Consider the following 24,380-nt stretch of genomic DNA (forward strand, 5'->3'; position numbering starts at 1 on the left):
CCCATTGACAGACTCCTAAAGTATCATTTCTAGATGTGGAAAATTTTAATTCACAAATACATATAGCCATTGTTTTGCATGAAAAAATTACACTGTTGTTGGTCATTGAGGATAAGTAACCCACAAATACTATTAATATGGAAAGATACCTATGATAGATAGTATCTGTGATATTATAGTGGTTTAAATTGGAAAAATCTATGCCTAGAAAATGAATGCAGGAATGAAAGTTATTTTTAAGGCAAAAACGTCAAGTCTTAAGTGTAAAAACTTAGGCGGCTACTCCTAACAAATTCTGAGAGGTGATTATAATTTATGTGATATTTTGTTGTTTTATTACAAATGAGGAAAGTGAGACATAAAAGTGGCAAATTGCTTGACCCAGGTTAAATTAAATATTTGCAATGGCCCTTGTACCTTTGCTGATACCTTCCTATAGAGATTCATTTGAAGAGAGTGTGACATGCTCATTGCTATCTTAGAAGAATACCAAAACTTGTTGTATCCTTGAATTTGAAACAATAACAATGTTGTGCTGCTGAGCCAGAAAGAGTATGACAATGAGGAGGATTCTGCTGAAAGATGGTGACCCGTTTTGTGGCATCCCTTAGATACTTGTCATTTGTATATGTGTCAGATTTATGATGCTGTCTACTTCCAATTTATTCTGTGTCTTGGTATCCGAATTCACTTAAGTGGCCACATGTTGGAAAGTACATAAATTCAGAAAGCCAAAAAAGTGGATCTAAATGAAAAGCTATAAGGGAAAATAGATAGTAGATTTAGAAGATATAAATAACATAAAACTGGGATAAATGGTATTTGAAGTGAAATTGCTCGCCATGTGAAAACTCTTTACAACCACAAGAAGTTTCTCATAATTAATGCCTAGACAATAGCATTTTAACACGTCTCTGTTGTCCCACAGAAAGTAAATGTTACTGTTTTAGCCAGGTTCCTAAACTCTCCACCAAATTAGAAACTTCTACCTAGCCGCATAAACAGTTTTGATCTGGGGGAAAGAGAAAAATGCAGAAATCATTAAACTAAAATATTTGAGTTCTCCAAATTACCTCCTTGCTTCCTTCTTTCTCTCTCATTAAGAAATGTAAACATGATAAGGTTTGCAAAAATAAATGTAGCTCATTTTATTACTTACCTACCACTATGTGGGATGAGATGGTTGTATTAATAACCTTAAATGATAAAGCTCCATTGAAAATGGTCTTTACTGAAAGTCACATTGCAGTAAATGGGGCCCTGGAAAATAATGATTTAGGTCTTAAATCTCTTGAAGACATGGCAGGCTTTTTCTTTTTTTTCCTTTCTTTCTTTTTTTTTTTTTTTTAGTACAGGAAAAAATCGCTGCAAACATGAAATCCTGTATCAAGTTAATTATTTGCCAAATCATATCTTAATGATTGGATGGTATAATTACAAGAGTCTGAAAGTCACAGAGAGAAATCTGTAAAGTGGACTAATCACATTCATCTGACAAATGATTCGGGATGGGAGAATGTTTGACTCTAAATGTAGAATTTAATGATCTGCGAGGTCCCAAAGTCCAAAGAAACTAATGAACTAGCATGGCTATTAGTCTTCATATGCCATGGTTCTTGTTCTGTTATGTGAGATGTTTTGAGCCATTGTTAACTCGCTGCTCTTTGAGAAGAAATGTAGAAAAACTTCAGCTAAGTAATACCCCAATGTCCTACAATTGACTTTCTAAGGAAAACGAAATATGACAGATAAGTCTGTCTCCTCAATGAAAGGAACAGATCGGAACTTCAACAGTTTCTAGAATGTTCCATGCTTTCTGGCCCCTCCCAGCCTGGTCTCTGCCTGCACATCTCTATGGACCGAGAACAGATCTTCCTGGCATGGATCTAGAACCACAGCTAAATGCCCAGCCATCAAGGAAGCTGTTCTACGCACTCTGCTTTGAAATGAGAATGTACCTATTATCATAGAAAGACAAGGTGGAATTTATGCTAAAACTGAAGTTGAATTAGAAAATTTGATGAGCTGTCATTCATCTCTTTCTCTCTCCTGCTTTCTCCCATTGCTCTGTCACTCTGTGTCCGGGACACTTGTATCAGTGGGGAGTCTGGGGATAGAGTCACTACTCTGAGGGTTATCATTCCTCACACTGGAACTGAACATGCTACTTACCAGATACCGTCAAGGTCTTCTCCTCCTCACCACGTCCTGTGTTTTTACCTTCTAGATTATTCAGGACAGAATATTCAAGCACATATCACGTAACAGTTTAATATGGAACAAACATCCTGGAGGACTGTTCGTACTACCACAGTATTCATCCTATCTGGGAGACTTTCCTTACTACTATGCTAATTTAGGTAAGTGAGTTCCTTCCAGAGCGCCGCCCCTTGTTTGTCCTCCAGATGTTGTCCAGGGACTTCAAAGGCCCTTGGTTTCTCCATCCTGCAGCAGGGTCTTTCTACCAGCCTCCACTGGAGACGGCTGTCTAGAGACCGATCCTTACTGGTGTACCAGAATCAAAAATTATAAATGCAGCAGAGCATTGCAAAAGGAAACAACTCCTTTCTTATCTGAGCAGCTGGACCTCACATACAGTAGACTCATTTCTTTGTGAGAAATAGGCTCCCCAAATTACGGATCATTTTGAACATGACAATGGGTCTGCTATAATTTCACGTCTCCTCGTATATGAAATGGAAGCAGGAGAGCACTCCCTAATTTTTTTTTTCTGCAATTTCAACTTTTCTCTCTCCTACCAAAGAAAAATTGAATTAATAAAGGGGAAGGAGAAAGATTGAAGAATGGACGACAAGAGACAACTCTGTGCATCCATTTAACATTTATTGTGCCTTGTCTTATGTGCTCCATTAATGCAATGCAAGGTGGTAGAAATAAAACGTCAGATGAGATACAGTCTTTGCTCTCAAGCAGATTTTCTTTGTCTTATCATAATGGGGTGAAGGGAATGGACAGCGGGACTAAGCTGTCCAAAAGGCTACCATTACCGCCATAGACACTCTGTACACGGAGCCCAACTTGTGCTAGCATTTGGAAAATCTTTGACATTTCCCCCCATTCACAGTTCCGAACTGGAGAAACTCTGGGAGAGTAAAGCATCTTTCAAGTTCATGTGGGAAAAAGACTCTAGATTTTCCACCCTGTCCGGATATTCTCCATAACAATCTCACCTTTTTTTTTTTTTTTTTTTTTTTTTTTTTTTTTTGAGTTGTGCATGTTGAAACTGATAAAAAGAAACTTAAAAAGAAGTCATGGCCTAAAATACCAATCAGTGACAAAGAACCCTTTAAGCCGGGAGAAGGGGGGGTGGGGTTATGGGCATTGGGGAGGGTATGTGCTTTGGTGAGTGCTGATTCACAGACCTGTACCCTTGGGGATAAAAATACATGTTTATAAAATATAAAAAATTAAAAAAAAAAAGAACCCTTTAAGCCAAACCAAACATACTATGAGGACTGTTTTAAAAGCACTGAATGGCCCACTTAGGGTAATGTATTTAGAATTTGGTAATTTTCAGAGTAAGGCCATACTCAATAAAAATGCCTGCAGATTTCCTGCAGAGCAGTGAGATCTCTATGTGGAGGGAGCATGTTAGAAGTGTGCACATAGTGCTTCCTAAACTAGTACAGGAAAATGTAGACGTGATGATTTGTCCTCACCAGGAGAAAGGAAACCCCTCCATCCTATTTCTTGTTCTTTGGCAAAGTTTTGCATGTGTATCTAGAAAGTGGAGAAGTCAGCTTCTTTCTAACATGCAATTAAGGTACCAATTGGACGATCTCATTTGCTCTACAAAACACTCGCAGAATCCTTTAATAGACATTGTCTGGTTCCTGCCTTTATTCTCTCGACATCAAAGCTTAACTCGAATGTCACTGCGCGCTCTTGTTTGCATTGACGCTACCAAAATGCGAAATTCCTGGGTCTGAACTAGTGAAGTTTTTAAAAAGCTTTTAAGTGTGTCTCCAGTTTCTCAGTGAGTTCTTCTGGACAACCTCCTTTCGGGGGGAGAAGCCATCTCGCTGCTTTCTCTTCCGTGGCTCCTGCTTGTTTCACGCGTTTCCACCCAGGGCTTCAGAGCGCGCAGCCGGTGGAGGTCAGGGTCCTGTGCTTTTTTCCTTCAGATTATGTCAGCGCCCACAAAAGAGCTGCTGCTCCAGAATAATGGTGATGGGGGTGAGGGCTACCTGCAAACACATATTGAGCACTTACTGTTTGCTGGGTCCTGTTCTGGTAGCCTGGTATGCATTTACTCCTATCATTCTGTTCTCCTAGCGGCCCCATGGGTTTGATGCCCACTTCCTGGCTGTGGAGACCCGGAGGGGAAGATCCCACCACCAATGGGCACAGGGAGTCCCACCTAGACAGCAAGGCTCTGGATGCTGTTCCTTGAACCTTTGTTGCTTGCTGGTCATTATTGGAAATAGCATTAATCACGCCAAAAAAAAAAAAAAAAAAAAAAACAAAAACCGAAAAAAAACACCCTAACTCCATTATGAAGAATAAGAGCTATTCAGATACCCAGGAGAGATCCCGTTTCCTTAAATCCACCTTAAGACGTTAGTGGCTGGAGTAGATTCTGCTGGGAGTAGAGAGTGGTGGGGGGTGGAAGTGTGTCCAGACTTCGGTCCTACACGGAGATCAGAGGTGCATCCCCGGGGGGAGTATTAGGCTGTCAGAGGAAGAACCTCCGGATGGACATGAAGCTGTAAATTATCAAGGTCTCAGGCCACAGTTAACTAGCTGCTTTTCCCATTGTTTTTGTTCTGTCAGGACAGGAGAGGCGAAGGAAAAATACGCGAGGCGGGAAGGTTAGCTTCAGGGCGAGGCAATGGATAGCTTCAGGGCGAGGCAATGGAGCGAGGAGGAATGGTTTTCTGAGTGTCGTTTTCTAGGGTTTCATGGGGCTCCTCTCCCGCTTCTGTTTCAGGTTTAAAGCCCCCCTCCAAATTCACTGCGGTCATCCACGCGGTGACCCCCCTGGTCTCCCAGTCCCAGCCAGTGTTGAAGCTTCTCGTGGCTGCCGCCAAATCCCAGTACTGTGCCCAGGTGAGTGGGGGGTGGCGGGCGGACCGCAGCCCCTCCGCCGTCTCCAGCTCCGCCCACCGGAGCCCCCCCCTTCCCTGCTCCGCGCCCCGGGACTCATTCAGCATCAGGCCCAGTTCCTCCCCTTTCGCTTGTCATGCCTTACTCCCTTTTCATCAGTGGAGCCAGCGGTTCTTGGAAGTGAAATTCAGCGCAGGTAAGGGGAGGGTTACAGAGAGATGTTTCGCTGGGGCAAAGTTGAAACATACATATCAACACAGTCTTTAAAGAATGCGTAAAGGTGTTATTTTGTTGTTGTTGTTTTTAATTTTTTTTTAAAGATTTTATTTATTTACTTGACAGAGAGAGATCACAAGGAGGCAGAGAGGCAGGCAGAGAGAGGGGAAGGGAAGCAGGCTCCGTGCCGAGCAGAGAGCCCAATGCCAGGCTCGATCCCACAACCCTGATGAGATCATGACCTGAGCCAAAAGCAGAGGCTTTAACCCACTGAGCCACCCAGGTGCCCCCATTATTTTGTTTTTAAACATGCCATGGGCGCCCAGAAGACGAAGTTTCAACGGAAGCAGCAGACTTGCCGGTGTCAGGGGGTGTCTGCTTTTCTCTCATGGCACCCTTGACTTCAGTATAAAATCAGGAGAAGACTCTGTCTATTACAGGATTTTCCCAATCAGTGTCCCTCCCATACGCTTTCCACAGTGGCATCGTGATTTGTAAATCAGGTTGTACAAAAAGGCTTACAAACTTGGAAACAGTTAAAACCTGTTGAAGTATGCCTTTCCAAACCGAACACATTTATCGAGAAGTCACATAAAATTAGCAGCCATTGGGGCACCTGGGTGGCTCAGTGGGTTAAAGCCTCTGCCTTCGGCTCGGGTCATAATCCCAGAGACCTGGGATCAAGTCCCGCCTCAGGCTCTCTGCTCAGCGGGGAGCCTGATTCCTCCTCTCTCTCTCTCTCTCTCTCTCTCTCTGCCTGCCTATCTGCCTACTTGTGCTCTCTCTTTGTCAAATAAATTCTTTAAAAAAAAAAATTAGCAGCCATTCTGGAGAATCCACATCATGAACTCACCATACCGGTTCCAACTTGGATTCTCTTCTCTCCCACAATGCCCGCAGGAGCACTGCTTCCTAGCCAATGTTCCAGAGCTCCTTACCCATTTTTATTTAATTTGGTCATTGTTCTGTTGCTCATCGAACGATGTCAGAATTAAAGAACCTACTTTTTTAAGATTCAGCAACTCTGAAATTGACTTTTCTCCCCAGCTTTCTCCTGCCCCCCTCGATGTAGTTTTTTTCAGGTTACTCTTTTGGTCCTCTCTCTCTAGTTGTTGAGGTGACCAGGTTCTGGAGATGGTGTGTGGGGGCGGGGGGAGGGGAGCTCTCTTTAAAATTCAAGTTTGAGGTCTGCCTCTCTGCTTTGCTTAGGCCTCTTTCTGTCTCTGAGAGGAAATTGGGGTGGAAGCCTCACTAAAGCCAGCCTCACCAAGCCGAGCCGGCTCATGCCCCTTGTCTCTTTCAGATCATAGTTCTATGGAATTGTGACAAGCCCCTACCAGCCAAACACCGCTGGCCCGCCACGGCTGTGCCTGTCATCGTCATTGAAGGAGAAAGCAAGGTAGGAAGGGGAGGGCAGAACCGCCCCGGGCTGTTAGTTTCTCTGTGGGCGCGGGCTCTAGACGGAGTGTCTGGCTCTGGATTCCTTTTTCTAAAATTATCTGCATCCCCGAAAAGCCTCAGCTTTGACAGCTGTCGGTTCTCAAATTGGGGAACCGTGGGTCCTAACACCGCCTCTGGAGGGGATCTGTGGTCCCGCATATACTTTCCTTCTCTGACCGTCGGTTTCCTCCTCGTCTACAGAACAGAAGTAATGACACATATCCCTAGGGCTGCTGCTAGGGTACGATGCCTTGAGGGCCTGGCATTAGTGATTCTCGTATGAATGATGGGAATCCAAACAAAGCTGCTGATGGCAGTCACGTCTGAGGTTTGTTTAGCTGGTTCGTCCGTGTCAGTTGTGTCTTTCAGAACAGTGGTTCGTCCTCACATTAATCTTGAAGAGGACATCTGCACTTTAATTCCAATTGGGTGTCTCCACCAGGGACACGCGTGTGCTGCCTAGCTGGTCCCTTGCACATTCTCCACTTCATTTTGCCTAGAACTGAATGATCTGCTCATCTCTCAGCCTTAAGGGACTCTGTTTGCTAATGCTTGAAATTCACATTTGAGGCCATGTGTAACTGGCCTTGGGCAGTCTTACCAGTCCTGTTCTCTCCCATTGCTTCCCCCACCCAGACCCTGTCCTCTCACCAAATTGGATCACTCACACTTCTTTAAATTGTACTGTGTTCCCTCCTGCCTCTAATTCTTGTCTTTCCCTTTTGCTATAAGTCTTGACCATCCCTTCTCAAAGCTTTCTCTTTGTTATCAGAATGTCCATGCATTCTTGAAGCCCCTGTTTCCGAGCTACCTCCTTCTTCTGCTCTGGGCAGCCAGGGGTGAGTTCTTTTTTCTCTAGCTTCTGCTCATTGCTTTCTTGTAGATCATATCTGTTGTGAAGAAATTAGCTGCCACTAAGTGGAACAGATCGGTGAAGCATGTCCTCTAAGAGACATCCTTGGTCAGTACCCGCAAAAGCAGGACTTGGGAGATGGTCTCTCACTAAGTAAAACATCTTTGAGCCAGAGTAAAATAATATCAGTTAGGGGAAACCATTCAAAAATCATCATTTGGGTTACTACAAGGAGCAATCTCCCATAGTTCAACGTGACGCGGTGAGAATTACAGCTATCAACGTGGGCCAGGGGATGAACATTATCTGTCCATTTCCAACGTATGCCCGGCTGCTCTGCACTGCGCCCCGCGCTGTATGTTGGAACACCGTGTGCGATGGGACCCAGAAAGCCCCAGCATTCACAGGGGCTGGAGTCGAGCAGCCTGGTTATCCAAGAACTGCTTCGTAAGCATTTCCTGAGTGAAGGTGGGAATTAGAAAATCACCTGCTTCTCAGCGTGGATCTTACTTACCCTTACGAAACCCGTCTCACTATAGATGTGGTTTCACTAAAGGGATGGCATACAGAAGTCTCCTGCCTATGATCCCATATGTCCGTCTCTGCATTGCCAGTGCCCAAGGTCCCAGATCGTGCTCAGATGGATGCTGTTGACATTGGACTTGGGAATTCATTGTGTGTGTGTGTGTGTGTGTGTGTGCGCGCGCGCGCTTCCATGGGTGTCTAGATCTTCTTCTGGTAGATAAATCTTCCTTGGAATATGTCAGGAAATTGAAACAGGGTCTAGTTAGACTGACTGGGAGCAATTCTGACTTCTGTGGTTAGTATTGCATTTTTACACACAGATTCAATGACTGATTTTTTTTTACTTTGATTCTGTGAGTAGTCCCAGTTTCTTTGTGTACAAGATGGGGGCTCGAATAGACATAGCTTGTAAGAGACTTCACATTCTCCCAGCCGTATCGATCTTTTCTCGGCCTTTTGGCTAAGATCAAGTGGCGTACATTCTCCCAGCCATAGCGGTGTCTGGGCTTCTGGCCATTTGCTAGGTCTTGGACTCCACGTTGGCCGCTGATTCCAGTGGGCCATTCCTCTTGCCTCACTCTCACTGCCCTGGGACTTACCACCTAGTAAAGCATTTGCGTTTAATGAAGTATTTCTTTAGGCTCTGTTTTTTTGGGAACCTTGGCCCAGACTTGGGCCCTTTTGGAGGAGTTGGTGAGACAGTGCATTACAGGTGCTTAGCCCTGGGCCTGTGAGGCACCCAGGAGACACCAAATGTCCACTACTCTTCTGGGAGGCACTGGAACGTTACAGTTTGTATCATGGGCTCAAAAATGAGTTATTTAAGTCTCTGTGCCTCAGTTCCCTTTAGTAAATGGAAGCAATCATAATACCTAAAACAGGATTGCTAACAGATCAAATGGCACAACACTAGACTTGGAAATGTACTTAGAAGTGTGGATACACACAGTGGGTGGTGGAGACAAGATAACTCTTGTATAAGTATAATTACTTAGGGATATTTCTCGTATTCCCCATTAGACAATAAACTTCGTGCATCTTGGTCATTTTCTATCCATGTTTGCTAATTCTAGAAGGGGTTGAGCTGTTATATGGTAGCTAAATATTTCTTACGTGCGCTAAGAAGCAAAACCCATTTCACTCAGGATTGACTTTCTGAGTACACCCGTTCCTTTTCTGTTAAACCATCAACTTTCGGAATGTGGCTGAGGCAGGGTATTTGGAAGAGAGTGTCTAATTCAACACTAGAATTGGAAGTGGCTGGGTGATGGGCTCCTAACCTCTGTTGATAAAACAGGTTCAGAAAAAGGAAATGGATCCTTTTCTGAAACCAGCAGTTGGGAGCGTAATGGGGAGGAAGTCATAGGTCCTGCTCTTTCCCCATTGTATGTACATTTCCATATCTAGCCTTGAGTTTGGAGTGGATGTGTTCGCTGCTTTGGCTGCAAAATTCTGTTTTGAATTTATAGGCCTTGTCTGTGCAGCTCTCCCCCATAGACTTAACAAGGGAAAGGTCAGGGCATCACTAAGCTGGCAGCTAATGGTTTCTGTGTTAGTCGGCAAACATGTAAACAGTATCAGGAGAGTTGCTTTGGGCTGAGATTTCTGAGCACCGTGTATATGGGGTTGCTGATCGCTTTATATTTTATTTCATTTTGAAAGCCTGAGAAAGGAAAAGAAAACTTGACCCAGCTGACAGATGTGTAGGAGCAGACCCTGGAGCCATTTCCGCTGTAGATACATCCCTGGAGCTCCCAGAGATGGAAAATAGTGGGCACTCCCCATCCTTTAATGTCAGAAGCCCTCCAGTAGCTTCGCGGGCGTGGAAATGGAGTCTCATAGGTCAGCTGTCTTGTTGTTTTAAATACAAGCTTGAGCTTCTTGGGGCTGGGGGTCTTCAGATTTGTGGAGAGCATACTCTGGGCAGCCTGGTTAAGGGTCTTGCTTTCCTCTTTGTCTCTCGTGTCTAACTGCTGCTTTCCCTGACCTCTGTGCCTTGAGAGGGGATGGCAAATGTGCCTTTTCTCTCGGCCTCCAAGTGCGAATGTAGAGAGGCTATTGTAGCTGTTGATAAAACTTCCAGAGTGAATATGAGGTTGCCTGATGTTCCCCCCGACCATTCACTTTCTTATTTTATTTTATTTATTTGAGAGAGAGACACAGTAAGAGAGCATGAGAGGGGAGGTCGGAGGGAGAGGCAGACTCCCCATGGAGCTGGGAGCCTGATGTGAGACTCAATCCCAGGACTCTGGGACCATGACCTGAGCCGAAAGCAGTCGCTTAACCAACTGAGCCACCCAGGCGCCCCAGGCGCCCCCCCCCACCCGGTTCACTTTTGAGGTTCCTTCTCGAACCTGAGACAGGTGTCACATAGTGGCAAACATGCTCTACAGAACCTCACCAACGGGGATGAAATGCCGGTGGGTTCATCCTGAGCAAGACACCTAAACTTTCTATGCCTTAGCTTGCTCAGCCGTAAAATGGGTTTATTATAAAGGAGAAGCATGATAATGTGTATAAAGAACTTGGAACATGCCTGGCACATAGGAGATGTTTTTCCAATGTTAGTTCTTACCATTGTCATGGTTAGTCATTCTGCAGTACATTCAGAGGTTCAAGGTGTGACGGTCACAGAGAAGTCTCTCTAATCTTTTTTTTTTTTTTTTTTTAAGATTATTTATTTGAGAGAGAGAGAGAGAGAACACGAGCAGGGGGAGGGGCAGAGGGATAGAGAGAGAGAATCCGAAGCAAATTCCACACTGAGCACAGAGCCCCAGGTGGGGCTTGATCTCAAGACCCTAAGATCCTGACCTGAGCTGAAACTGAGAGCCAGACGCTTAACCGACTGCCCCGAAGTCTGGTCTTAATTTCTCCAGTGGGTCCTCTCATCCCCAAAGCCCTCGCCCTGGACACACCCGCACACACCTCACCATGCCTTATGCTGGAGTTACCAAACTTTATTCATACACTACCTTCACGGTTTGCTAAATCCATATACCACATGTGCTATTTTGTATTTAGTATTTGGCTATAAATCGGCTTGCTTTTCGTCTCAGTGAAGTGATTTTTCAATAACTTGACTACTACTTGTTCCTGCTGTAGCTGCGGATACAGGCGTGTATATTTTTTTCTACTCTATGCTAACATCGATAACGAGAATTTTTGTAAATGTTTTTCTACACACCTCCTAAAACAACACGGCCTTCCAGTGGCGTGTATGCCGCACTTGGACTCACAGCTCACAGCTCCATCCGTCCACTCTCTCCAGGCCTCAGAGTGCCGGTTCTCTCCCCTGTGCCTTCATATCCACTGAGCCCTGTTTCTGCCTCACTTCCGTTTAAATCTGGTGAATTCCTGTCCATCCAGTACTACTCCAGTGTCATTTCTTCTGTAAGGCCTCCATCTGCCCTTGCAAGCAGCTGGCCGCTGCACCTTCTGCTGGCCACAGACCGTCTGCATCTGGACATCTCTGTGGACTGTGAGCTCCTCTGAGACCAGAGAATATGTCTTCCTCACCTTTGTGTACTCCCTTTGACTGACAAGGTGTCTGTACACAGTAGGCGCCCAATAACGGTAGAACAAATGGCTCCACACTGATGGGAAATGGACGTCTTCAACATTGAGGGGGGACGTGGTGGCAGAACATTCTTTTCGAAGGTGAGGATGGGGGACTTTTCCTGAAAACAGGTCTCTAAGTTTACCTCTCTTTTCCCTCATGCCTTCCCTGCTGCCTCCTTTCCGCCCGCTCCCAGGTTATGAGCAGCCGTTTCCTGCCCTACGACAACATCGTCACAGACGCCGTGCTCAGCCTCGATGAGGACACTGTGCTTTCAACCACGGAGGTAAGCGCCCCCGCCTGAGGAGTGGGGTGGGGTGGGGGGGGGTCTTCAGGCAGTTGCCCCAGGCCCCAAGGTGCTAGCGCTTATTTTGCCCAGGCCATGACCATTTGAAAACCTTTTTCAGAACTTCCTATGGAGGGTCGCCTGGGTGGCTCAGTGGGTTAAGGCCTCTGCCTTCGGCTCAGGTCATGATCTCAGGGTCCTGGGATCAAGCCCCGCATCGGGCTCTTTGCTCAGCAGGGAGCAAAGCTTCCCCCTCTCTCTCTGCTTCCCTGTCTGCCTACTTGGGATCTCTGTCTGTCAAATAAAGAAATAAAATCTTAAAAGAAAAAAACAAAACTTCCCACAGAGTCGGTTATAATGAACCCAGTTCCTGTGAGTGCCTCGCCACCACCTGGCTCCCGGAAGAGCGCATTTTCCCCTCCCTTATCTCTGCTAATTGGCTCCTCGTTTGCATGGCTGTGCCTGACCTCTCCCTCCGGCCTGCCCTCCTTTTGTTCTAAACAGCACAGCAGAACCCAGAAGAGTAGGGGGGCACCTGCTTAGCGTCATCTTGAGACCGCGGCGCAGAGCAAACAGCCCGTCCTTCCCCAGTGATCTGAATGCCCGTGGCTGTGTGCTGCCTTTCTTAGGGTACACTGTTCCGGGTTCTGAAGGCAGCCTCTCTGCTTGGTTTAAAGTGCTCATTTTCTTTCACCTACACGAGAGCAAACGGTTGTACTTCAAGACTGAGACGGGAGACCCCTGCTATTTCAGGGGTTCAGGTATTTGTGCCAAACATAAGATTGCACAAAGAACGTGTGAGTGAGGAGGAGAGAGAGGAGGAAATAGAATGATAGGAAACCAATTTTTACAACTCGAAGGAGTATTGATTCTCAGAAACCTCACTGTAAACCATCGAGGGGACCAAAGACAGTTAGTTCTATAAAAACATTGTATATCCAAAATGCATTATTAACGGTGGCTGCTAAAAAGCGTGGCGTCCGAGCTACTTGTAGCTTTCCCTTTCTTTTCCCCTCTTATTCATAATCATTTTCTCTTCTATTTGAACCTCTTTGCTTACCAGCGTGCCCTTTCCTGGACGCCAGCCCACGTGGCTGGCACTTCATGTCTACCTAGGCTAACAGTCCCACCGTCTCCTTCTCGAAATCCACAACGTTCTGTGCAGGACAAAAATGCCCTGGGCCTCCCGCCTTCTCTGCAGCCCAGGCTCTGTACACACTCAGTCAATGAATGACTGAAGGGCTGCACACTGTGGGAGCTAAAGTGTGGATGTGCAGCCAGTAGTGCCCAGCGCAGGTCCGCAGGAGAAAGGGGTTCGGAGTCGGGGGGCGGGGGGGAAGATAGGTCTCGTGTTCAGAGGGAACGGCAGCCAGGGACTGCGGGGTGGGGGACACTCCAGCTGACACGTTTCTGCTGCTTCCTGCCAAGGGAGCGGGCATCTGAGGAGCACATTCACTCCCCAAGTACCTGTCAGGGAATCTCTGTGTTCTAGTCTCGGTGCTGGGCTACTTTGACGACACTGTTCCTGCCCACCGCCCTCCGCGTCCTAGCGGCACTTGGCATTCAGGTCAGGTGATTCCAGCAAAGGGATTTCAGATGACTTAGGAGGATGGAGTTAAGGACCTCGAGGTACCTGGAGACTGGCCAGAAAACGCAGCAGCTCCCACCCCCAGCTCTGAAGGAAATTAGTGCTTCAGAGTCCCTGAGTGTTGGAACTGGGGACCTGCCCTACGGGACCTGTGACCATGGAGGGATGTGGTGACTGCCCGCAGTTCTGGTGTCAAACCCGGAGGGGAACAGGGGGGGAAATACTCCGGCCGCTCGCTCCCTGTCCCACCTCCGTTTTCCTGCAGGTGATTCCCAGTGACCTGACCCGGTCCGCCAGCAGCCTGTCAGGAAGCCTGGGCTGTGCCATGCACAGCCTTCCGAAGTAGGCCTTGGCAGGAAACACAGGGAGAGTAGCTCATCGCCAGAACAGGACAGCGATGGCATATATTTAAGTCCTTTTCCCATGACGTTAGGTCCTCACGCAGCTTATGTCTTCCCCTGGGCAGAAAGGAGGCAAGTCCCCCCTGGAGAGTAGTGTTTTCCCCCGTCCCACAGTCAGATCTCTGTGATGTTTCCATGGGGCGGGTGAATTTCTTCACCAACACGAGCCATTCCAGCCACTGGGTACGTGCTGGGAGGAACGTGTGACCTCTGTGAAGTAATTAGAAGGCAGTGTGGATGGAAAGCGATATGTAGATTTAAGAGGCTGGTGGTCTGCTTCGATTTTGCCTGCTGATCCTGGAGTGATCGTTCACGTAAGATGGCCAAGGACAGAGGACTTGTCCTTTTTTTAAGTGAATAGATGGTGGTTCATTTTATTTCCTCTCTAAGGAGTCTCCGCTTGTTTAAATGCCTCTCTGTAGCGTTAAGGGTACATTTTTAAACAGCATTCTGTAAAGGGTATTAGATATAGTTGGTCACAGTTATTTACATTTATCTGGATTGCTGCAAACTCTCAAAAGAAAACAGATGTTGGTTTTTAAGAGAAAAGGCTGTGAGCTGACCTTTGCCTCCTTTGATGTGTTAATGATCTTTGGGAAAGCAGAACTATCACAAGAATCGGAGTTTTATCTGAATTTACTTTTGAGTTCTTTTGAAATGACTTGAAACAGCTTTGAGATAGTAAGAAATTCATGTGATGAAAAAAACCCCATCGGGTTCTCTAGGAGTTGCCAGGGCATGTGTTTCCTTTTCAAAGAACCATGGAAAACCCCAAAGAGCGCTGACAGCCAGGCTGATTGTTTGACGATGGGCTGCGTGAGATGCCATCCCATTGAGTCCCAGTGATGGCGTGTGGGTTATCACAACCCAATTTCCATCTTCCGGCAAACACTGTCCACTCCCCTGCTGCTGGCTTTGAGATGCCCTGTGCCCCAACAGATTTTCTTCTTCTTCTTCTTCTTCTTCTTCTTCTTCTTCTTCTTCTTCTTCTTCTTCTTCTTCTTCCTCTTCCTCTTCTTCTCCTTCTTCTCCTTCTTCTCCTTCTTCTCCTTCTTCTCCTTCTCCTTCTTCTCCTTCTCTTCTTTTCTTCTTCTTTTTTTTTTTAAGATTATTTATTTATTTATTTGACAGATAGAGATCACAAGTAGGCAGAGAGGCAGGCAGAGAGAGAGAGGGAAGCAGGCTCCCCGCTGAGCAGAGAGCCCGATGCGGGGGCTCGATCCCAGGACCCTGAGATCATGACCTGAGCCGAAGGCAGAGGCTTTAACCCACTGAGCCACTTGGGTGCCCCCCAACAGATTTCCTTAACGTATTTTCCAACACCCTACCTTTTTTCTGAATGTTTCCATTTGGGAGGAGGGCAAGCTATAGTCTTAAGGCTCTCTTATCTTGAGTTAGAGGGCCAAATTAAATTTTCATAAAAATTTGAATATGTGACTGTTCACAAAAACAGTGACTTCTAGACCCAAAGGATTCAGAGATAAAAGGACCTTCTCACAGATCCCTCAGGCCAGGGCTCCTGAAGGATGGTGTGTGCCCCATAGTTTTGCATGGGTCATCACAAGCTTATTTCAGCGATTATATTTACTGTTTGTTAGAAAACAATATAGCCAGCAACCAAACCTGTGGTTTCACTGACAGGTTTACCTAGGATGAGGCTAATGGGGGTGGGGGGGGCAAACATGGGGAGTTGAAAGAACAATAGGAAAGAACTGATTGTATGGTGTGGGAATGTGGCAAAAACGGAATGATGTTGTGCAAATGGTGAAAGCTTGGGGACCAGTGATCTTGGCTGATTTGCTTCGTTCTTTTAATTGAGGTGACATTCACAACATGAAATTAACCATCTTAAAGCGAATAATTGAGTGACATTTACTGCATTCACGATGATGGGCAGTCATTAGTTCTGTCTTATTCAAAAACATTTTCATCACCCTAAAAGGAGACCCACATCCACTCATCAGTCCCTCCCTAGCTTTTAGAACCGCGCATCCGTTTTTTTTTTGTTGTTGTTGTTTTTGTCTCCACGGATTCCCTTCTCCTGGGCATTTTCTACAACATGTGGCCTTTTGTGGGTGGTTTCCTTCAGCATGCTGTTTGCACTGCTCATCCCGTATTCTCAGTATTTCATTGCTTCTTGGAGCCGAATGATACTTCATCATATGGACATACCATGGTTGGTTTATGTATTTGTCAGTTAATAGAACCTGGGGGGTTTTCACTGTTGGCTGTCACCAATGGTTATTGTTTTTCAACCTCTGGGAGGTAGGAACCGGACTTGGCACCATCACTATGTTCTCATCCACCATCACGCGCCACAACTGGGAATATTTATGGAATAAATGAAATTTCCATCTGCATTGCTTATGGAGAAGAGATAAGGAAGTTGGCAGCCTGAATGTGTAACCTGTATAAGAGTTCAGTTGTTCTCGGTACTGTAGCAACAGTTAATATGGAAACTGCGGTCACAGTATGTGCCAACTTTGAAGCCAGGTGGCTTGGTTTAAATCTTGACTCTGCCACTTAACTAGCTCAGGAAAGTCACTTAAACCTCCATATGCCTTAGCTTCCCTCTCTGTACATTGAGACTATAAAATTACCTACTTCACAGGCTTATATTGTGAGGAGTACACGAGTTAAGATGTTTAAGTACTGTAACCAGAGTATTACATACATGAATATGAGCATTCTATGATTGCATTGTTACTGTTTTACTCTTCACTGTTTTGTTTCTGTTTTACTTACTGTGTACTTCTTTGTCATTCATCAATCACAGCAAGTCCAAAATTTGCTCGCATATTTGAAAACAGATTATTTGCTAATTATAAATGTCATTTTTTGAGCAGCTTGAGAAGTACCTACTTTGGGTTCTTATAAGCACTGGACAGTCACTTACCTGCATTGCCTTTAAAATAATCTCGTGTTGGGGCACCTGGGTGGCTCAGTCAGTTAGGCATCTGCCTTCGTCTCGGGTGATGATCCCAGGTCCTGAGATCGAGCCCTGCACTGGGCTCCCTGCTCAGTGGGAAGCCTGTTTCTCCCTCTCCCTCCATCGCTCCCTATGCTTGTGCTCTCTCGCTCGCACACTCACTCTCTCAAATAAATACATAAAATCTTTTTTTAAAAAATAAAATAATCGTGTGGCTTTGCTTGGTCTCTTCCCCACTTACTCTTCGTGATTTTTCATCGTGGACGCTTTTTGTAGATCTCCTTTTTACTGAGCATCTTCCAACGTTACGATAGCTGCTCTGAATTCCTGTTCGAACTTGTGTGGTTTTTAAACGTCTTTTCTCTTGCTCTTAAAAGGATGCTTTTATTTTAGTCACTTCAGCTTTGCTGTATGCTAGTCATGCCGCCTGCTGTCTGTTCACGCTCTGGATGTACATAGGAAATCTCCCGTTTATAAAACAGATGCGTTTGTGCCTCGCGTGAATCAGCGGTCACGTGCACCCCGGAGGGGAAGGAGGGGAAGCCAGCAACTGCTTTTTCGACTTGTGTTTTTGCTTGAACAAACTAGATTCTAAAGGACATATCAGCAGTTTCTTTTCTTCTTTCGTTTCTACACTAATCTGAAGTTTCTTCAACAGAAAACATTAAAATGTACATAATTACGGGGCAAAATGTCAAGCAGTCAGTTTAATTTGCTGATGAATACACGGAATTAATGTTTCGCAACAGTCCTGGGATTTCGCATCACGAATTAGCAGGGGGAAGGTAATGTTTTGTTGACATTTGTTAACACTGTTGATTGCTTGTTTGGCTTGTGTTCTGCCTGCAGGTGGATTTTGCCTTCACCGTGTGGCAGACCTTCCCCGAGCGGATCGTGGGGTACCCCGCGCGCAGCCATTTCTGGGATAACTCTAAGGAGCGGTGGGGGTACACGTCCAAGTGGACGAACGACTACTCCATGGTGTTGACGGGAGCTGCTATTTACCACAAGTGAGGAGTTCAGATGTCCCGCGGGTCGACTTTTACCTAGCTCCTTCTCTCGTAGCTTCTGGCTGTTGCATAAAGAGGACCTTGGGCCAAGGCTCCTTTACAGCATTAACAGAAATTAGTTTGCATCGCTGTTCACGCTCTGTCAGGGTGGCCAGCATGTGTCTTTGAAACCAATAAAACCCCCTGGCTCACGCATTTCCAGAAATAATGGTAGAGAAACATCTTCAGGTTGTCTGGAGTTGGACACACTCACGTGTATCGAGTAACTGAACATTGAGAATAACAGCAACAAAAGGACATACTTCATTGTGCAGCCCCGGGCGTTATTCTAAGTGCTTGGGATTTACCATAGAGTTTAAAAAAAATTTTTTTTTTTTTTTTTTTTTTTTGCCTAAGTGGGTTGTCCATTCCAACAAGGGAAGGACACGATATTCATAATAATTCTGTAATAAGTTAAGGGGGTGAGTTATAGAGCAGAAAGGCAAAGTCGAGCAGGTCAAGGATCATGAATGGTGAAGGTAAAGGGGAGGTGTGAGGGTGCCAGTAACCCCTACTGAACAGGTGAGATCAGAACAGAGACTTGAAAGAAGGAGAGGAAATCATCCAGGAGGATTTTTGTAGGAAGAGTGCTCTAGCATAGCGAACAGCGGAGCCATACTGTTGGATAAATGCCCTGAACCAGAGGGCTGGAGGAACAGCAGGAAGCACCAATGTGCCGAGAGTGGAATGAGCGGAAAGCGGGAGAGCGGGGTCATGGGGCCCCACATGGCAGGACCTCGCTGCCCATGGTGACGACTTCACTCCCCTTGGAGTGCCGTGGGAGCCAGTATAGGGCTCTGAGCAGAGTGGAGACATCTTTTTTATATTTTAGGGATCCACGCTGGGTGCTGTGTTGAGAGCAGACTATATGGGGGGGCAGTGTAGAAGCAGGGAGACCTATTAGGATGTGATTGAGATCTAGGCAAAAGATGATGGCACCTGGGAGCCAGAAGTGGTAAGTAGTGATCGGATTGTGGCGTGTTTTGAAGATGCTCTAACAGATTGGATACAGAGTTTGATGGTTCAGGGTTTTTTTGGTTTTGTTTTGTTTTGTTTTTGACCTAAGGAACTGGAAGGATAGAGAGGCCATCCAGAGATGGGGAAAGCCCTTATGGGTGGATTTAGGTATTCGGGAAAATACAGGAATTCAGTCTTGGGCATGTTGAGACATCCGAAAGGGTATGTTGGAAAAACAGCAGGATTGGAGATACACACTTGGGAGTTGTTGGAATATATTTGGTGTTTAAAGCCAGGGAACTTGGGTAAGACTGCCAAATTAGTGAGTGTAGATGGTTAGCGGTACTGACTCAGTCATGTTCATCCATTCTTCTGCCTAGTCTTTTTTAGTAAAGAATAGAGAATCTTGCTATCTCAGGGACAGAGTTGGAATGTATAAGGAATAAGCATTTAGGTGGGTTGAATCTTGATCTTAAGACGCTACCTTTTAAAAGTGAATTGTTTCCCCTTTCTTCTCTGCCACTAACACTCTGTAAATGTGATTCCTTCAAGTTATTTTTCCTATAAGTAAATGCTATTATGTTCCCTCTTAAAAAAGAGAGAGAGAGTAGAGTAAGAACTAATTCAACTTAATTTTGGGTCCTCCATAATGATTGACCATCAGATTAACTAGGGTTTTGCTCTAACAGTATAAAAGTAATATGGTTTATAGCCCACAGAAGTGGAATAGTATAGTATAGGGTAGTATTGAATATGGTTTGATTAAGCCAGTAGTTAGGATATACCGATTACATGTAAGTAACTTCTCGGTTTCTGACCAACCATGCTGATACTGAAGTCGGGCTGGCCAACCAGTATCTCCATTTGTGTGGCCCTCTTGTGCCTTCTTTACTTATCTGCAAAGCAAGGATAATTATAGTACCTGTATCATAGGTTCCTTGTGGGGATTATAGGGGACATTCCTTGCAAAGCAGTTTCGAACATCACCTGGCATATAGTACAGACCAGATAAGTGATGGCTGTGGCCATCATCATCCATGATGTGTTTAGGGAATCAAACAATAAGTATAGGTTTCCTGCCAAAGAAGACCGCCTGTGATTATACAATAACGGACACCTCTGAAACCTGTCTGACTTTTACAGATATTATCACTACCTGTACACCCATTACCTGCCAGCCAGCCTAAAGAACATGGTGGACCAACTGGCCAACTGTGAGGACATTCTCATGAATTTCCTGGTGTCTGCTGTGACAAAATTGCCTCCAATCAAAGTCACCCAAAAGAAGCAGTATAAGGAGACAATGATGGGGCAGGTAAGACTAGAACTCTCCTTCCCTGCTTTGCTCGAGGGTGGTTCAGCCTGAGGTAAGGAGGGTTCACTGCTCCTCTAGGAAGGAAAATGAGGGAATTTTAAGAAATATCTAAAAGCCCCAAGGGAGATATGTTTGGCACATGGATGATTGGGAAGATGTAAGTTAAGGGTATCTTGCTGTCGAGAATGTAAAAGCTCTCATGTGGCATGAGCAATATCAACCTTCTCCAGAATGTAAGACCTACAAAGAATTTACGTGAATTTATTGTAGGGGCTTGATTTGGTGAAGAGCTCATAGTATTGTCCTCAAGACAGTCTTCTGGTGGTTGCCTCTTGAGTTGGGTGAGCATGTTGGTGACGGACCAGGAATCACAGTCCTTGATTTTCCCCTAGAACTAGCACAGAGGAGTATACACAAGTCGGCTACCCCCTGATGAGTGAGCTCATCTGCAAAATGGACATGGTAAAAATTGACCTGACAGGGTTGCGATACCAAAGTATCAAAACTTGTACAAGTATCAAAACTTGTATGAAAGTAAAATATTGTTGTCACGTAGGTTTCGTACTAAAGACATTTGGCAAGGAAATCTAATCCAACTTTCTCATTTTATGAGTAAGAAAACTCATAAAAGAGGTTTCTCTTTTAAAAGTAAGAATTGAAACATATATACTGTAAGTCATTTAGTATTAGAGACAGAAGTGGGAGTTGAATTCCAGGCTCTGTTCCTTCCTCTGCTCCTTATTTTATACCCCCACTCCTGTATCAGGCTGATCTGGGTATGCCGAGGCTCAGCCACCTTCATTCATCTTGGACAAAGCTTGCTTCTATATAAGAAGACATAAAAAACCTGTAGACCGTTTAGATCCACCCAAGTTAAATCATGGAGAATGCAGCAGCATTCGAGTCAGCCCGGAAGGACGTACTTGAGGGTTTAATCAGTTTAGTTCTTTGGGGTTTTCCATGTGCCTTGTTCTAGTCATTATTGAAAATCATGATCAGATCTAGCTTTGGCAAAGGGAAACTTAACCAGACCTCATGTTAACACAATTGACGGATTTTCATTCACTAAATTTAGGAAGAGCAGAAATCTTGCAGGATCTTAAGTTTAGAGAATTTCCTAATTCAGTGTTTACAAACGGGTACGGATTATGGGGCCCTGGCCCAGATGCTGGTTATAACAGAGCTGCTGTCCTTACTGAGCAATGAGTCTAGTGGAAAATTTTATTTCCCTCTAACTACTAATAGAACAGGCAAGAAGATTTACAAGAATTTTTCACCTTTAAGGCTAACAGACTATTCCAACTCAAGCAAGATGTATTGAGTGGCTACTGTGTGCCAAGACATTTTTCTCTGTGTCATTTAAGGATGCAGCATTCCTTTAATATTGTTTGCTCAGAGAGTTCTGTGAACTTCCCTGAGGTTATACACTCATTTCTTTTAATACAGTTATCAGAGTGAAACTCTGATAACACATGGTTCCTCAGGAATTTATTCTATATTGTTTTCATAGATTTGCCCAATTCTACCAAACCAGTATTTCACATATTTGGGGACAAACCTAAATTTAGCCTTAGATGTAACTCGATGTGTCTAGTTAGATATGTACTGTATGTACCCCACTTTTCTGTTATGCATGGATGATGTATGACTGGCTAAAGGAGATCCTGTGCAATAAGACTATGTTTTTATTACGTGGGAAATATATCTTCTCTCATGCATTGGTTGACCCAAAATAAACGTTAAAATCTACAGGCAAAAAATGATCCTCGGATGATTCAAAATTCTTTTTCTTTTTTCCCCCCATCTGTAAAAGAGAATAAGGATAAGCGTAAACTCTTGACACTGGTCCATTTGCATATGTGTGCACTTGCCTGTGGATAGGGAGCCTGGCCCCATACCAACTTAGGAACAAAATGAGGTCCCTTTGGGACTGTGTGCTCTGATACACACTCATCTGGTTAGCTTAATTAAGAACTTCCTCTGGCTTACCAAGTAGCATTCTCTTAGTATGAACGGTAAAGGATGGAACCTATGCTCTGCCCCCTTTCTAGCCTTAAATAAGAGTAAAGTAAGTTCCTGGCACCTGCTTCCTCGTCTGTGCGATGGGGATAGTGTTAGCCCACTGGGGCGGTCACTTGACCAGGTGGCTGTGATGAGGCTCAAACGAGCTTCACGGAAGCACTTGACAAGCAGTGTTTTGTTTGTTATTCTGCTGCTCAGAGGTAACTTGACATTCGTATTTGCCTTCAGTGGTTCCCTTCAAGCATGTTGACACTTAACGGTTTTTAAGTGACTCTGAGTGATTCGCACAGTGAAATGTACCTTCCTATGAAAGCATTTTCTAACAGTGCATGAGAATAAAAACACCTTGAACACACACACATGCATATAAACATCATTGTACAGTTGCCTATTGATAAAGGAGTCTGGGGGGGGGGGTTTCCCCCCAAATCAGGTAGCTTCCTTTTTCTTTATTTCATAAAAATGTGGTTTGAACGACATGATGCTTATTTAAAGTTCAGCACTCAAGTTATTTAAGGCTTTCTTTTAATGCAGTGTCTTCTACACGATCTCAAAATATTTAACCAGCCTTAAGGCAAACACAGAGAGCTAAAGAGATGGTAGCCATCATTTCTGCTTACCCAGAATCAACCAAGTAAACCGGAAGGTTTTAGAAAACTGTCTTCGAACCATAAACACATTGTGAGTCATAGTATTTGTTCACAGGTACAAAGAGAAGTTTTATGTGTACTGACCCTAGGAGTTGAGGCTCAACTCGTAAATCATTCCCAGACTGGAGAATCAGTCAGTGTGGAGCTTTGTTTGTATGTTTTTAACGTCAAGGAATGTAGCGTATCTTGGGAAAACCTGGCAAGGCTGAAACTCCCGATTGGTGCTCGCGTCTTCCCCTGTGCCTGGGAAGGTCGGTCCAGACCCCGAGCTCTGCCGCTTGCCCTTGAACCTGACTTTGGTTATCTGCAGCGTTCGCATCGTACCTTGCACATCTCTCATTGTCTTCCTGGTTTGTCTCCCTTTCCCCAGACTTCTCGGGCTTCCCGCTGGGCTGACCCTGACCACTTTGCCCAGCGACAGAGCTGCATGAATACGTTTGCCAGCTGGTTTGGCTACATGCCGCTGATCCACTCGCAGATGAGGCTCGACCCTGTCCTCTTTAAAGACCAGGTCTCTATTCTGAGGAAGAAATATCGAGACATTGAGCGACTTTGAGGAATCCAGCCAAGTGGGGGAGGGGAAGCGAGAAGGGACGGGGTCAAGCTGCTCTCTCTTCCCAGTGCAGATCTGCTCAGCAGCGGAGCCAGATTGTGCCAAGTATCCAAATAATCTAAGATGAACAGAATGACAAAAAAAGAAGAAGAAAAAAATAGGCCAATGAAAATTCGACTCCTGGCTCCGGGGACTGCACAGGACTGCTCCAAACTCACCTCACTGGCTTCTATGTCCCAAGACTAGGTTGTGTACAGTTTAATTATGGAACATTAAATAATTATTTTTGAAATGATTGCTATGCAGGTTTAAACTTTTTTAATGATCAAAACTATTAAAAACCAGAGTTCTTTCTTTAATCAAAATTGTGTTGGTTGTGAATATTTCAAAGCTGCTCCTCTTCTTCCCACAAATACCCTTGCCATTGGTCATGCCGGGTCTCCTGCGGCTACAGATGCTCAGCCTTCATGGAAGACCCAGGAAGTCACTCCACCCAGTGTCAAGAAATGACCAGGCATAAGTTAAGACAAGGGCACTTTGTTCCACTTTGCCACTTTGAATTTGCAGACCCATTTGAATTTCTGTCTCTAATATGTTGCTGCATGAGAGAAGGTGTTATGACCTCCAGGTAGACAGGGGTAGCAGAAAACTTTATGTCTCAGAGAGACAGGTGGGATCATCTTTTGCCTTGTGGGGCGGTGGGGAAGAGTTAGGACTAAGAAGACACTAGGTTGATTAAGAATGTTCCGTTTACACAAGGAAACATCCAGAAAACCCACCAGCATTTTAGTGAGGTGGAGGTATCTACCCACAGCAGAAACCCAAGGCTCTTCAGGGATGTGGGCTCCATTATGCCTTGAACCATTGGCACAGGGCTGCTCAGCGCTGGCGGAAGGCTTTGGTTTAGAGACAGAGGGACCGTGAAGCTGTCGGTGGCAGACCAGGAGTCATGAGACAAGCTCTTCATCTTTGT

General features: G+C 45.0%; 1 protein-coding gene across 1 annotated transcript in view; it reads left to right on the top strand.

Moving 5' to 3' along the window:
- The window catches only part of EXT1 (exostosin glycosyltransferase 1), a 280,466-nt gene extending 256,694 nt beyond the window's left edge, over window positions 1–23,772 (top strand). Inside the window, exons 5-11 of the mRNA XM_082721794.1 lie at window positions 2,228–2,360; window positions 4,952–5,070; window positions 6,587–6,682; window positions 11,854–11,943; window positions 17,711–17,871; window positions 20,011–20,182; window positions 23,225–23,772. Coding sequence (XP_082577920.1) covers window positions 2,228–2,360; window positions 4,952–5,070; window positions 6,587–6,682; window positions 11,854–11,943; window positions 17,711–17,871; window positions 20,011–20,182; window positions 23,225–23,410 — 957 coding nt within the window. The 3' untranslated portion in view covers window positions 23,411–23,772. The remainder of the gene's footprint in view (window positions 1–2,227; window positions 2,361–4,951; window positions 5,071–6,586; window positions 6,683–11,853; window positions 11,944–17,710; window positions 17,872–20,010; window positions 20,183–23,224) is intronic.
- Window positions 23,773–24,380: the final 608 nt, after the last annotated feature.

This window comes from Mustela nivalis (genome assembly GCF_964662115.1).
Source record: "Mustela nivalis genome assembly, chromosome: 2".
NCBI classification, from domain to species: domain Eukaryota; kingdom Metazoa; phylum Chordata; class Mammalia; order Carnivora; family Mustelidae; genus Mustela; species Mustela nivalis.